Below are 16,017 nucleotides of genomic sequence, written 5' to 3'. Positions count from 1 at the left end.
TACTTAGGGGTGTGTGTGTGAGACAATGCATTTACTATTTTTAATAGGATGTAAGTCTGTGTGTGTATATGTGTGTGTGTGAGAGAGAGAGGCATTGCATTTACTGTTTTTAATCCGATGTAAGTCTGTGTGTGTGTGAGACAATGCATTTACTATTTTTAATCCAATGTAGATCTGTGTGTGTATGAGACAATGCATTTGCTATTTTTTAATCAATATTAATCTATTCGAAGACTACACAAAAGCCACTTCAGGGCAAAGTGATTTCTGGTATGTTATGGTTTAAAGTATTACATTCTGCCTGTTTTCAGTGAGTGGAATTTGTAAGGAATTAATGCCTTGACTCGGGGAAAGCAATGGCACCCCACTCCAGTACTCTTGCCTGGAAAATCCCATGGACGGAGGAGCCTGGTAGTCTGCAGTCCATGGGGTCGCTAAGAGTCGGACACGACTGAGCGACTTCAATTTCACTTTTCACTTTCATGCATTGGAGGAGGAAATGGCAACCCACTCCAGTGTTCTTGCCTGGAGAATCAGGGACGGGGGGGGCCTGGTGGGCTGCCGTCTATGGGGTTGCCGAGTCTGGACACGACTGAAGCGACTTAACAGCAACAACAGCAATGCCTTGACTACTCTGATTTTTTGAAGTCATCATTTTTCCCCCTAATCTTTAAGCTTTGTAGTAGCATGACACTTTTTTCAAGGTGAATGTTAATTTTTGACACTTAAAAAAAAAAATACAGTTGAGTGCTTACTCAACTGTAAAACCTGTGTTCTTTCATATTTAAATCATGAATTACTGGTATCTCCACAAATATCTTGTTTACATTAGGTCAGTGGTTTCCAATCTCTGCTGCGCGTTAGAGACTTTTAAAAATTGCGATGCCCATGTCACACCCATACTGATTAAGTTAGATGTCTGGTAGTAGAAGCCAGAAATCAATAGTGTTTAAAGGTTCCTAGGTTATTCCAATCTGTAGTAAAGTTTGAGAGCCACTGCTTTCGTTTACTAAAGCCTTCTTTCAGATTTCTAACAATGTTAAATGAAAACATTAGCCTCTGTCAACAGTTTATAAGGTTTGTTCTTTCAATCTAGCATCCATACCTTTACGTATGTCTGTCTACAAATAGTGTGTAGTATTTTCTTTTTTTTTGTCTTCTTTTTGTCTTCAAAAGTTGAACATGAATAGATAGAAAATCAGCATTAGAACACTACAAAGTAATTGTTACAGGCGAGATCCACTGATGGGTGCTCAGAAGTTCAAAATTTGAAGAGAAATGGGGTATGTGCATAGTCTCAAAGTATCTCTTCTAAGAAAGGAAAAAATAGTAACTACAGTGAGAAATGTAGCAAATACTGTCACTATTCAATGATATGTTTACCATCACTAGTATTAAGACATAGTGACATCATGTACCTCCAAACATGATACATGACTTGAGAAAAGCAGAACACTTCCACAGTGTTCTTGCCTGGAATGCATAACCTCAGTCTTATCAAGAGAAAACATCAGGGCTTCCCTGATGGCTCCATTGTAACGAAGCTACCTGCCAATGCAGGAGGCACAGGTTTGATCCCTGACCCAGGAAGATCCCACATGCCTCAGAGCAATTAGGCTGGTGTTCTAGAGCCCAGAAGTCGCTGCTTCTAAAGTCCATGCACCTAGAGGCTGTTCTACGCAACAAGAGAAGCACTGCAGTGCGAAGCCTGCGCATTGCAACTAGACAGTAGCCCCCACTCAACAACTAGAGAAGAGCACAAGCAACAGTGAAGACCCAGCACAGCCAAAAATAAATACAAAATTTTTTTTAAGGAATTTATTTAAAAAAAGGGGGGACAACATCAGACAAACCTAAATTGAGAGATGTTCTCAAAGCAACTGAGTAGTTCCCTTTGAAACTGTCACGGTCATGAGAAACATGAAATGGCACTGATTGGAGAAGACTAAGGAGATGTGATGACTAAGACTGGATCTTAAGCTGGATTCTGGAGCCAAAAATGGACATTAATGGGAGTAACTGGTAAAATTCAAGTAAAGTTTGTAGTGTGAATATTATACTAATGTTCATTTTTTAGTATCGATAATTGTGCTGTGTAAAATGTAGCATTAGGGGAAACTGGGTATGGAGAACCCTACTATGTTTGCAACTTTTCTGTAAGTATAAAAGTTTTTCAAAATAAAGAGTTTTAAAATTCACATGAATGCTTTGACACTATATATTATTTTGTGCTTCTCTTTACCCTGAACTTATATTTGAAATTTGTCTGTCCATTAGATTAACTGTTGGCTTTATCCCACCATTGATGTACACTGTAATTTGCATTTGTACATGCAGTTTGCATTGATGTACATGTAATTTGCATTTCCCTATGCCTAATGACACTGAAAAGGCAGCGGAACCAGAGATCAAATTGCCAGCATCCACTGGATCATGGAAAAAGCAAGCAAGTTCCAGAAAAACATCTATTTCTGCTTTATTGACTAGGCCAAAGCCTTTGACTGTGTGGATCACAATAAACTGGAAAATTCTGAAAGAGATGGGAATACCAGACCACCTGATCTGCCTCTTGAGAAATTTGTATGCAGGTCAGGAAGCAACAGTTAGAACTGGACATGGAACAACAGACTGGTTCCAAATAGGAAAAGGAGTACATCAAGGCTGTATATTGTCACCCTGCTTTATTTAACTTATATGCAGAGTACATCATGAAAAACGCTGGGCTGGAAGAAACACAAGCTGGAATTAAGATTGCCGGGAGAAATATCAATAACCTCAGATATGCAGATGACACCACCCTTATGGCAGAAAGTGAAGAGGAACTAAAAAGCCTCTTGACGAAAGTGAAAGTGGAGAGTGAAAAAGTTGGCTTAAAGCTCAACATTCAGAAAACGAAGATCATGGCATCCAGTCCCACCACTTCATGGGAAATAGATGGGGAAACAGTGGAAACAGTGTCAGACTTTATTTTTTGGGCTCTAAAATCACTGCAGATGGTGACTGTAGCCATGAAATTAAAAGATGCTTACTCCTTGGAAGGAAAGTTATGACCAACCTAGATAGCATATTCAAAAGCAGAGACATTACTTTGCCAACAAAGGTCCGTCTAGTCAAGGCTATGGTTTTTCCAGTGGTCCTGTATGGATGTGAGAGTTGGACTGTGAAGAAGGCTGAGTGCCGAAGAATTGATGCTTTTGAACTGTGGTGTTGGAGAAGACTCTTGAGAGTCCCTTGGACTGCAAGGAGATCCAACCAGTCCATTCTGAAGGAGATCAGCCCTGGGATTTCTTTCTAAGGAATGATGCTAAAGCTGAAACTCCAGTACTTTGGCCACCTCATGCGAAGAGTTGACTCATTGGAAGAGACTCTGATGCTGGAAGGGATTGGGGGCAAGAGGAGAAGGGGACGACAGAGGATGAGATGGCTGGATGGCATCACTGACTCAGACGTGAGTCTGAGTGAACTCCGGGAGTTGGTGATGGACAGGGAGGCCTGGCGTGCTGCGATTCATGGGGTCGCAAAGAGTCGGACAAGACTGAGCGACTGATCTGAATGACATTGAGCCCATTTTCATGTGCCTGTTGACTATCTGAATATCTTTTGTAAAGTGTTCAGTTCTTTGTTGGGGAAATGGGTATTTTTTTAAAAGCTTTTAATGTTATTATCCTTCTAAAGTTGTATCAATTTGTTATTCTCCTGCCAGCAGTATATGAACATGCCTGTTTCATTCTTGTTAGTTTCCATGCTCCCATGCTTATGGTAATTCGACAATGAAAGAATGGAAATTCTTTGGTGATTTAGATTCAATATCCTTTCTAACTGTTCATAATATATTGTCTTACAGAAAAATGACTGATGGAAGAGACCGGGTAGTTGCTCTAGTGGACATGGACTGTTTTTTCGTTCAAGTGGAACAGCGGCAAAATCCTTATTTGAGGAATAAACCTTGTGCAGTTGTACAGTACGCATCATGGAAGGGTGGTGGGTATGTATCGTAGTTATTCTTATAACTCTAAACTACGGTTTTAATTTCTGAGAATACATGGCACTATGCTAGGTCCTGTTTTTGAGAGTTCTGAACTGCTGTGTTTGAGAATGAATAGTAGTATCAATGGGACTTCCTGGCAGTCCAGAGGTTAAGACTTCATTCCAGAGGGTATGGGTTCCATCCCTGGTCAGGGAACTAAGATCCCATATGCTGTTGTGTGGCCAAAAAGTTTAAAAAAAATAGTAGCATCAGTGGCCAAAAAGTTTCTACCATTATGTTTATAACCTAGTTGTCATGAAATTTTATGATCATATAATATTTTTGCTCCATGGCCAAAAAATAGTAGCATCTGTGATCAAAAAGTTTCTATTATGTTTATAACCTATTCATCATGCTGAATTTTAATTACTTTTGCTTATGATCATGTAATGTTTTTGCTCCCCCTTTTTTCCTAACCTTAGAATAGTTGCAGTAAGTTATGAAGCTCGTGCATTTGGGGTCACTAGAAACATGTGGGCAGATGATGCTAAGAAGTTATGTCCAGATCTTCTACTGGCACAAATTCGTGAGCTCCATGGAAAAGCTAACCTCACCAAGTAAGAAGAGAAGATGGTTTAAGGGGAGTGGAGGAGTTGGAATCATTTCATGAGGCTAGGAACTGATGTTTTCTAATTTGTTTTGTGTAAATGACATCTGAAAAGGTTCCTTTCGGTCAGCCAACTTTTCAGTGTGAAATGAAAACAGATTTTAATATTATATTTTAGGAACAGTTGAGAATCATTATAACCTATAATGATGTCTACCCTTAATACCTTTTCAGTTCCTTAAATGTTTAAAAATTGGTTATTGTAATTAAAACTTAATACCAGTTCCCATGTTCTCAGGCCAAAAGTGTGAAATTTTTCATTGGCAGTGTCTCTTAAATTTCACATCGTTATAAGGTAAATTCTAGTATTATCCACCCCACCCCTCCCCACTCATTCCTACACACACACACAGATGAGAGGCAAGTTTAGAGAGGTTAAATAATTTAATTTCACACAGCTAAGAAGTAGAAGACAGGATTCAACTTTTTTTCAGATCCCCACGTTCTCACAGTATACTATACTGTGTGTGGTGGTGTGTGTAGGGATCATGCTTTGACTTGGGACTTGAGATATTCCTGAACTCACCTATCAGAAGTCTAAAAGTGGAGTGTCATAGCCAACCTCGCATTGGAATTATTGCCAGAAAAGAAGACAGATTTAACTGAAGATTAAAACTATTACTCTAAAGTAGAATTAATTTAGCTAATGGACATATGTTACATTGCATTGAATAGAATTTTATGCTGGCTGGGAAAGACAGTGTCATGTCCCAGAAATATAGTTGACTTCAGAGTGTGATTTTGAAAAGCCACATGCCACCAACTTTATACTGGATCATTTATTTTACCCTTAAAATCTTCATCAAGTAATGAACAAAGGCAGTTTTAAAAAATTTAAGAATATGTTTATAGACCAGAAAGTTATTAAGACCTGGATAATTTAAAATTATTTTAATAGTTAACTTGAGATGCCACATTATAAAAATAAAAATATGATTTGCAGAAACATATATATATGTATATATACACACTAAGTTTTTCAAGTATTTGTAAAAATACCTTGGAGTAATTTACTCAAGTCTATGAAGGAACACCAGCTACTGCAAAAGAGCATCCTTTCCTTGGTCTGTATGTATGTGAGTATATTATGCTGTCATGCTCTTAGGTACCGGGAAGCCAGTATGGAAGTGATGGAGGTAATGTCTCGTTTTGCTGTAATGGAACGTGGCAGCATTGATGAGGCTTATCTAGACCTGACCAGTGCTGTGCAAGAGAGACTACAAAAGCTCCAAAATCAGCCTATCTCAGCAGACTTGTTGCCAACCACCTGCATTGAAGGGTTTCCCCAAGGGCCTACAACAACAGAAGGGACTGTTGAGAAAGGTACTTCCATAGCATCAGTATTGCTTCTGCTTCCTGCCTTTGGAACCTGCTTTGCTTGGTCACACTGCTCCTTCTTGGATTCAATGAAAGGAAACTTAACCTACAACGGGAATGAATCTCAAGGACTCACATGGAAGGATATACAAATTCTCTTATCTTTCCAGGTATATGGATATTGAGAAGCTGTGAAATCTGTAAAATCAAGTTTCTCCTTAAGCATAACTAGGGCAGGTTAAAGTTATCAGTAGAAGGCTGACTGAGCACTTCCATTATTTGTAGGTTAATGTATAACTTGGTTCATAAGAAGGGTGAGCTTTTTTAAGGGGACCTCAAAAACAGAGTTGAGCTACTCACAGGGTGATGTCATCAGTGAGCTGCTCAAGGCCTCTCATTTTATTTGACTTATTTTACTCCTTTTCCCTTCATAGTGATTCCCCTCACTCCCTTCCTACCCCACAAACCCTCTGGCATTCACTTACATAGATCTTCTTAAACATGTATATGTCTTTACAAATTGTACAGTGTTGCTTTGTACGTGTGCTTTTAATTATTTTTGTTTATTTAGTTACTTTATTTGATAATTATCATTTTTTCATTTATTTTTTGAAGTGTAGTCAATTTACTATTATATTAGTTTCAGGTGTACAACATAGTGATTCAATATTTTTATAGGTTATATTCCATTTAAAGTTATTATAAAATAATGACTATATTTCCCTGTGCTGTATCCATTTATTTATTTTATACACAATAGTTTGTAACTCTGAAACCCCTGCCTCTAACTTGCCCCTTCTCCTTCCCTTTCCTCACGGTAACAACTAGTTTGTTCTCTACATCTGAGTCTGTTACAGTTTTGTTGTATTCATTTGTTTATATTTTAGATTCCACATATAAGTGATAACATACAGTATTTGTCTTTCTGTGACTTAATGTGTACTTTTAAAACTTGTGCTTTTATATAATGTGTGCTTTTATATAATGTGTCCTTTTAAAACTTGTGCTAGAGTTTTAAAAGCACACATTATATAAGTGAAAAGATGTTCAACATCAATAATTAGTAGAGAAATGCAAATCAGAAATACAATGAGGTATCCCTCATACCAGTCAGAAGGGCCATCATCTAAAAAATCTCCAAATAAAAATGCTGGAGAGGATGTGGAGAAAAGGGAACCCTTGTACACTGTTGGTGGGAATGTAAATTGGTACAGCCACTATGGAAAACAGTTTTGGAGGTTCCTTAAAAAACTAAAAATAGAACTACCATATAACCCATCAATCCCACTTCTGGGGTATATACCCAGAGAAAACCATAATTCAAAAAGATACATGCACCCTAGTGTTCATTGCAGCACTATTTACAATAGCCAGGACATGGAAGCAACTTAAATGCCCATCAATAGAGGAATGGATAAAGATGATGTGGTACATATATACAATGGAGTATTACTCAGCCATAAAAAAGAACAAAATAATGCCATTTGTAGCAGCATGGATGGACCTAGAGATTGTCATACTGAGTGAAGTAAGACAGACAAATACATGATATGTGAAATTTTTAAAAAATTGATCTTTTTGTGTGTGAAATAAAAAAAAAAGAGGTACAAATGAACTTATCTACAAAACAGAAGTAGAGTTGATGTAGAAAACAAACTTGTGGTTACCAGGGGATAAGGAAGGGAGGAATAAGTTGGGAGATTGTAACTGACATATATACACTACTATATATAAAATTGGAGAAGGCAGTGGCAACCCACTCCAGTACTTTTGCCTGGAAAATCCCATGGATGGAGGGGCCTGGTGGGCTGCAGTCCATGGGGTCGCTAAGAGTCAGGCATGACTAAGCAACTTCCCTTTCACTTTTCACTTTCATGCATTGGAGAAGGAAATGGCAACCCACCCCAGTATTCTTGCCTGGAGAATCCCAGGGACAGAGGAGCCTAGTGGGCTGCCGTCTATGGCGTCGCACAGAGTCGGACACGACTGAAGTGACTTAGCATTAGCATATATAAAATAGAAGACAAGAATGTGCTGTGTAGCACAGGAACTCTACTTAGTACTCTGTTATGGCCTATATGGAAGAAAAATCAAAGGGTGGATATAGGTATTGATACATGTATAACTGATTCACTTTGCTGTATACCTGAAACTAATACAACTTTGTACATCACCTATACTCCAATAAATTTTTTTTAAAAAGATGCAGTTGAGTATAAACTGCATTAATTTGCCATGAAACAATGTTAAACTTGTGCTTCTTAATTACAAGATCATGTTATGGTACTATAGATCTCATTCTTTTTAATTTTCTTTCATTGGTGGTTTTACAGATCTATCCATGTAGCTGTATTTATGTGTAATTGACTGCTTTAAAAAAAATCATTTATTTTTGGGGGGGTGCTGTGTCTTCATTGCTGTGCGGGCTTTTCTCTAGTTGCAGCGAGCGGGGGCTGCTCTCTAGTTGTGGTGCATGAGCTTCTCAGTGAAGAGGCTTCTCCTGTTGTGGAGAGTGGGCTCTAGGGTGCATAGGCCTCAGTAGTTGGGGCATGTGGGCTCAGTGGTTGCGGCTTCCTGGCTCTAGACCACAGGCTCAGTAGTTGTGGTGCATGGGCTTAGTTGCTCTGCAGCATGTGGGATCTTCCTGGGCCAGGGATCAAACCCATGTCCCCTGCATTGGCAGGCAGATTCTTTACCACTGAGCCACCAGGGAAGCCCAGTTGATTGCTTTTAATTGCAGCACAATCTATGGTATGGATCTACTATGTTTACAGACCCTTCTGTTTATATGATGAATGTCCTTATTAGTCCTCTTTTGGACCTATGCAAGGGTTTCTCTTGAGTATTTTCAGGAGTGGACTGCTAGATCATAGGGTATAAACACATACTTAGTTTCACTAAATATTGCCAAATTGGTTTCCAGAATTGCTATAACAATTTGCCTGACCCCTGACAGTACACAAGAGTTCCCATTTCCTCCCTATCCGCACCAGCAATTGGTATTACCTGATAATTTTAAAATGTAATGGCTACAAAGGTGTACTTTATATTTTGGGGCTTGTTTTAACTTATATTTCTCAATTTACTAATTGAAGTTGAGCTTTTTTTTATATACTTGTTAGCCAGTTGAGTTTCTACTTTTATGAGTTTGCTTATTTATAATCACCCAATTTTCCATTGGATTTCCTGCCCTTTTTGTCAGGGGAGAAGTCTCCTTCTGTATCCTAATTGTTGGTTCCTTGTCTGTTTTTGACACTTCAAACATCTTTTCTCAGGTCTGTCATCCATTAACTTTATTTATACTGTATTTTGTTGAATGAATTCTTTTAGTCCTTCCATTTTTCACCTTATGGTTTGTGCATTTTAAGTCTCATTTTAGACATTCATTTCACCCAAATGTCTGTTCCTAAAGACAATTTTCTACATTTTCTTCAATTTGCCTTATAGCTTATTTTTAGGTATTTCAACTATATGGAGTTTACCATTTTATTTGATTTAAAGTAGGAAGCCACCTTAATTATTAATCTTTTAGTGAGTCAGTTTTCCCAACAATTATTTATTAATAATCCATTTTTCTCAACTTCTCATATATCAGTTGTTTCTATAATAGCCCATTAGGGTCTCCTTTTGCTTCAGAAACACATTGTTTTTATTAGTTTGTGGTATGTTATAATATTTGATAAGGACTCCCCTCTACTTTTGTTTTTCAAAATTGTCTTGGCTATTTATGGACCTTTATTGTTTGGTATATGTTTTAGAATGCATTAGTTGAATTCCTCAAGAAATTCTGGAAGTTACATTGAATTCACATTTTTATTTATTTTTTAAACATTTATTTAGTTAGGTGCACTGGGTCTTAGTTGCGACATGTGGGATCTAGTTCCCTGACCAGGGATCAAACCTGGGTCCCCTGAATTGGGAGCTCAGAGTCTTAGCCACTGGACTACCTGGGAAGCCCCTGAATTCACATTTTTAGAAAGGATAGTATCTTAGTGTTAAATCATCCCATCTATAAACATTTCACCATTTTTTAGGTCTTCACTTATGTACCTTTTAGTGATTTTTATTTATTTTTTAAAATGCATTTTGTTGAAATGTAGTTTTTTAAAATTTTTGACCAGGCTGGGTTTGTTACTGTGTGGGCTCTTTAGTTGCAGCCAGTGGGGGCTACTCTACAGTTGCGGTACACAGGCTGCGGTAGCTTCTCTTGTTACAGAGCACAGGATCTAAGGCGCGTGGGCTTCAGTAGTTGTGGTTCCTAGACTCTAGAGCACAGGCTCAGTAGTTGTGGCACAAGGTCCTAGCTGCTTCTGACCAACCAGGGATTGAACCTGTGTCTCCCACATTGCCAGGCGGATTGTTCACCATTGAGCTACCAGGGAAGCCCTGTTGAAGTATAGTTGATTTACAGTGTGTTAATTTCTGCCATACAGCAAAGTGATTCTTTAAGACACATATATATATATAAAATTCTTTTTCATATTTTTTCCATCATAGTTTATCACAGGATATTGATATAGTTCTCTGTGCTTTACAGAAGGACTGTGTTGTTTATCCATTCTATGTATTGTAATAGTTTGTATCTGCTAATTGCAAACTCCCAATGCATCCCTCCCTGCTGCCCTTGGCAACCACAGGTCTGTTCTCTGTTTTGTAAGTCTGCTTCTGTTTTATAGACAGTTCATTTGTGTCCTACTTTAGACTCCACATACCTTTTAGTAATTTTTAAATTACAATTTTTATCATATAATTATGATTATTTCTGCTTCTTCTGAAATCTGGAATCCAGTAGGTTTCCCTTTTTCTTTCTCATCTAAACCTTGATATACATAAAGTGTGTAAATTAAGTGTATACTTGACTGATTTTCACAAAGTAAACCCACTTGTATAAACAGAACCCAGATCAAAAAACATCAGAACTCTAGAAGCCACATTTGCTTGTGCTCCCAGTCGTTCTCTGTCCCTCTCCCCTCTCCTATATAACAACTGTCCTGATTTCTATTTAACTTACTTTTGAAGTTTCTAAAATTGAAATTATGCAGTATATACTTGAGTCTGGCTTCATTCATTCAATATTGTCTTTGTGAGTGTCATCCATTCTGTTGTATATAGTTGGGTTTGTGTAGTATTACATTGTATGAATATACCACAATTTACCCATGGATATTTTGTGGGTTTTTTTTTCCAGTTTTGGACCACTAATAACAGAGTTGCTATGAATATTTTTGTAAATATCTTTTGGTGAACAAATGTGTACATTCTGTTGAGCATGTGACTGACGTGCTCAGTTGTGGGGTTTGCCTGTATTCAGCTTTAGTTTGTCTGTACTCAGTGTTAGTAGATAGCCCCAAAAGTTTTCCAGAATGGTTGTACTGATTTATAATTCCACTAGCAGTATATGAGAGTTCTAGTTGTGCCACATCTTTGTTAACCTTTGCTTTTTTCTCTTTTGTGTTTTAACCATTTTGATAATTGTGATATCATATATGGTGATGTCATATTATGGTTTTAGTTTGCATGTTCCTGGTATTAATGAAATTGAGCACCTTTTTGTAAGTGACCATTCTTTCATGAAGTGTCGGTTTAAACACTTGCCCATTTTTCTTGATTGTCTTATCTCATTCATCTATAGGACTTCTTGATGTATTCTGGATATGAATCATTATCAAATATATATACTGCAACATCTTATGGTTTGTGGCTTTTCTCTTTTTAAAAATTTTTTGGCCATGCCAAGTGACATGCAGGATCTTAGTTCCCTGCCCAGGGATCGAATCTATGCCCCCTGTAGTGAAAGCCCAGAATCTTAACCACTGGACTGCCAGGGAAGTCTCAAGACTTCTTCTTTTTTTGAGGAAGGCCTGTATTGCTATGAACTTCCTTCTTGAGACTCCTTTTGCTGTATCTCAGATTTTGTATGGTTGTGTTTTGTTTTTATAATACTTAAAATAATTTAAGTTTTTTTTAAGACTGTATGCTCTTTTAGACCTGTTGAAAGCTATGGACCCTTGCTTGTCTCAGAAAAATACTAAGTCACTAAGTCACACAGTCCGACTCTGTGTGACACCATAGACGGCAGCCCGCCAGGCTTCCCTGTCCATGGGATTCTCCAGGCAAGAACACTGGAGTGGGTTGCCATTTCCTTTTCCAATGCATGAAAGTGAAAAGTGAAAGTGAAGTCGCTCAGTCGTGTCCGACCCTCAGCAACCCCATGGACTGCAGCCTTCTAGGCTCCTCCATCCATGGGATTTTCCAGGCAAGAGTACTGGAGTGGGGTGCCATTGCCTTATATAAGACAATTTTGCATGCAGTTTTCAGGAGATTTGCAGACCCTCTCAAAACCTACATAGTTCAGAATAAGAACTATTTATTACTTATTACATTGGTTTTGTGGGAGGCAACTCATTGTTGAAGAGCTCTCTGGTGAAGATGATGGTGCATACCTTTGTTGGTGGTCAAATGTTACTTCAACTCAAATGGTTGTTCTATACCTATCTTTATTACATTTTTCTATAAAATGCCAGTGTTTTAAAGAAGTCTTATTTCTGTATGAGGAAATAAAAGGTATTTGTATATGAAGGAACAAGTTGCTTTATTGTGTCCAGTTTAAATTTTAAGCTTCCAGATGCAGTGATAACATCTTATTATTTAGAGTGTTCAGAATAATACAATGTCTAGGAAATGATTTACGGTGATATTTCATATCATACTCCTGAGTCTTCACATGATGTATGCAGCCAGAAAAAATCTGATAACAGAAATTAGCTGATCTAAGTGTATATAATCTCCCAGAAGTTATTTTTCATGAATATGACATATATTTCAAAGCTAGGAAAAGAATCCAGGTATCTGATGTTTTGGTACTAAAGTTCCCATTCAGCTTTATCATCCTGCCTCTTAATGGGTCCTATTTACCCATTTGCAACTTTGGGTTTTCTGTTTCTGAAATAGTTGTGTGTGTGTGAAGTTTAAGTAGTATGATTACTTAAAAATAATACTCAAAAATTCCCAGAGTGAAAACTTTCCCTTTGGGGCCTCTTTGTAACTGGTTTGTGTCAGCTAAAGAACTCCTTTGTTTTCTCCTTTGCTTCCTCTTAATTCATTTCTTTCTAAGCAAATATTGAACATGTGAATGTGTATAACAAGAAACAGTTGTGTAGCTGTATTAATATAAGAAAATTATAAATCTACTGTCAGGGACTTCCCTGGCAGTCCGTGGTTAAGACTCCATGCTTACATTGCAGGGGCTATGGGTTCTATCCCCTGGCCCATGTGCTGCCCAGCTCAGCCAAAAAGAAACAAAAAGAAGATAAAAATAAATTAATATTAAAAAAAAAAAAAAATCAGCTGCCAAAGTTGAGAGCTGTAGGAGTTGGGATAGACTCCTTGCAGGCTTTGAAGAAGGAAGCTGCCATATTGCAAGAGGGCCTTTGGAGAAGCCCCCATGTCTATGCTTTGAGAGCTACCCTCTGCTGACAGCAAGCAAGAAAGGAGGACCTCAGTCCTACAGCCATAAGATGATAAATTCTGTGAACAACCAGAGGGAGCTTGAAAGTGAAAGTATTAGTTGCTCAGTCGCGTCCAACTCTTTGCGACTCCATGAACTGTAGCCCTCCAGGCTCCTCTGTCCATGGAATTCTCCAGGCCAGAATAAGTAGCCATTCCCTTCTCCAGCACATCTTCCCAACCCAGGGATCAAACTGGTCTCCTGCATTGCAGGCAGATTCTATACCATCTGAGCCACCAGAGCTTGGAAGGTACTAAGCTCATGGCACAGAAGAAGGTACACCAGTTATTAGTATAAGGACTTCTCTTTTGTATTAATAGTTATGGATCCTAGAGTTGTGGACCATAGCTAGAGTTTATCAGTTTAATCCTGAAGTTTTGGCACAAATTACCAGTGCTCACTCGTATAACAGTTCTAGTCAACATTGTATTAGAGGTTCAAGATGATGCAGTCAGTACAGGAAAAGAAATAAAAGATGTGAAGGAAGAGTGAAATAGGAGACATGGCCATGTTTATAGAAAATCCTAAGGAATCTACCCTCCCCCCACTCCCACTAAAAGAACCTAGAATAATTGAGTTTAGTAGGGTTGCAGGGGACAAAGTCAATGTGCAAGAATTTGTAATACTTCTATATATTAAAATGGGAAGTTGAAATTTAAAAAGCAATGGCATTTTTGCAATAGCATTAAAACCATGAAATTATTAGAAATATATCTAACAATATATGTGGAAAAAACAGTTCAAGATATATGCAGGTCAAGCCCCAAGCTGATCTACAGATTCATTGCATTTTCACCAAAATCCCAGCAGGATTTTATAGAAATTGACAAACTGATTCTAAAATTTATATGGAAACGCAAAGGATGAGGAATACTCAATTTTAGAAAAAACTAATTTGTAAAACTTAACACTACCTGATTTTAAGAGCTAACTCTAAATTTATGGGTACTTCCTAGTGATCCAGTGGTTAAGACTTTGTGCTTCCACAGCAGGGGGTACGGGTTTGATCCCCTGGTGTGGCCAAAAACAAAACAAAAGTTAAGGTGGCACAGGCAAGAATGGAAGAAATACGAATAAAATAGAGTGAGTTGCAGTGGGTATGTGGAATACGGTGAAGTGGCCTTGGTAACTAGATAACTGCAATTGTGTTAGTTGCTCAGTCTTGTCCGAGTCTTTGCGACCCCGTGGACTGCAGTCCACCAGGCTCCTCTGTCCATGGGATTCTCCAGGCAAGAATACTGGAGTGGGTTGCCATTTCCTTCTCCATAGATAACTACAATGAAGGGGAGTAAAAGAAAAGTCAATATTAGATTTTAAACCTTTAAGAGAAACAGGAAGTTGTTTGGGAAAGAGAACCTTTGAGGAGGAAGATATAAAGATTGACTTTAGTAGCATTTTGTTCGATACTTTAATGAAAAATTCAAAAATTTAATGAAAAATTTTCTGTAGGGAGGTAGAAATAAGGGATTAAAGTTTAAGAATTTGGGAAAGGAGCTTAAGATTTGCGTGTACTCAGCATAAGCAAATTGAAACATAAGCCAGTACCAGTTCACCGAGAGAAAAGGTATCTACGAAGAAAAAGAATGTTACTCAGTATCCACAGTTAGGGCGTTAGAGGAGGAAGACGGGTTAGCAAAGCAGAGAAACAGCAGTTGGAAAATCCTTCCTTCTATGTGCTCCTCTTCCTCCTCCTCCTCATATATATGAGCCTTTATTCTACCTCTTCAAGACACTCTATTTTCTTGCCTTGTTCATAGCTCATTTGTGTGTGTGTGTGTGTGCTCAGTCGTGTCCGACTCTGCAACCCTTTGGACTGCAGCCTCCCAGGCTTCTCTGTCCATGGGATTTTTCAGGCAAGAATACTGGAGTGAGTTGCCATTTTCTGCTCCAGAGGATCTTCCTAACTCAGGGACCAAACCCACATTTCCCACATCACCTGTGTCTCCTGCACTGCAGGCAGATTCTTTAACATTGAGCCATCAGGGAAGCCCTCACTTCAGCCTCTTTAAACCAGCGTGTATATGTCTTAACTTTCTTGTTACATAATACTTTTAAAATGCTTTTCCAAAACTGACTAGTCCTAAATTGGATAATAAGATATTTTCAAGGCCGTAAGTACAAAGCTACATCTAATTTAAATAGTTTGTCAAGAGAATAAATCTTCTAGTGGTGCTGATTAGATTTAAGCTATTCAACTGGAACCAGCCTCTAAAAATACAGAAGTGCTAACTTAAGTTTATACTGAAGCGTGAGATAATTCTGAATAATTTCTAATTGAGTAACTTAATAGAATTCTTGGTGGCATGCAAGGGAAGTTGGAGGAAGAAAGTTCAAAACTGGAGAGAGAAAACAGAAGTACTTTTAAATCATTGCTCATAAAAGATAATACAAAATATTTGTTGGTTATTGGAGCTTATAAGGTTCAGCCTAGGCTGGAAATTAAGGCTGCTGGACTTGGTATGAGAAATTGATCTCTGTTGTGATACTGAGTGGTCTTCTAAAAACATATTTAAAGTACCTGAAATCTAAGCATTTCTGCATTAGATAACACAATTAAAT

General features: G+C 38.0%; 1 protein-coding gene across 2 annotated transcripts in view; it reads left to right on the top strand.

Moving 5' to 3' along the window:
- POLH (DNA polymerase eta) overlaps window positions 1-16,017 on the top strand; it is a 29,272-nt gene that overhangs the window by 729 nt on the left and 12,526 nt on the right. Inside the window, exons 2-4 of one of the 2 annotated variants that reach the window (XM_055571322.1) lie at window positions 3,845-3,985; window positions 4,450-4,584; window positions 5,740-5,957. In XM_055571322.1, the coding sequence (XP_055427297.1) occupies window positions 3,849-3,985; window positions 4,450-4,584; window positions 5,740-5,957 (490 nt within the window). In that variant the 5' untranslated portion in view covers window positions 3,845-3,848. Of the gene's footprint in view, window positions 1-3,844; window positions 3,986-4,449; window positions 4,585-5,739; window positions 5,958-16,017 lie in introns of those variants that run through there. The other variant, XM_055571323.1, reaches the window with a different exon arrangement.

Source organism: Bubalus kerabau, chromosome 3 (genome assembly GCF_029407905.1).
Source record: "Bubalus kerabau isolate K-KA32 ecotype Philippines breed swamp buffalo chromosome 3, PCC_UOA_SB_1v2, whole genome shotgun sequence".
In the NCBI taxonomy this organism is placed as follows: domain Eukaryota; kingdom Metazoa; phylum Chordata; class Mammalia; order Artiodactyla; family Bovidae; genus Bubalus; species Bubalus kerabau.
This window is presented reverse-complemented; position numbering and strand designations above follow the sequence as displayed.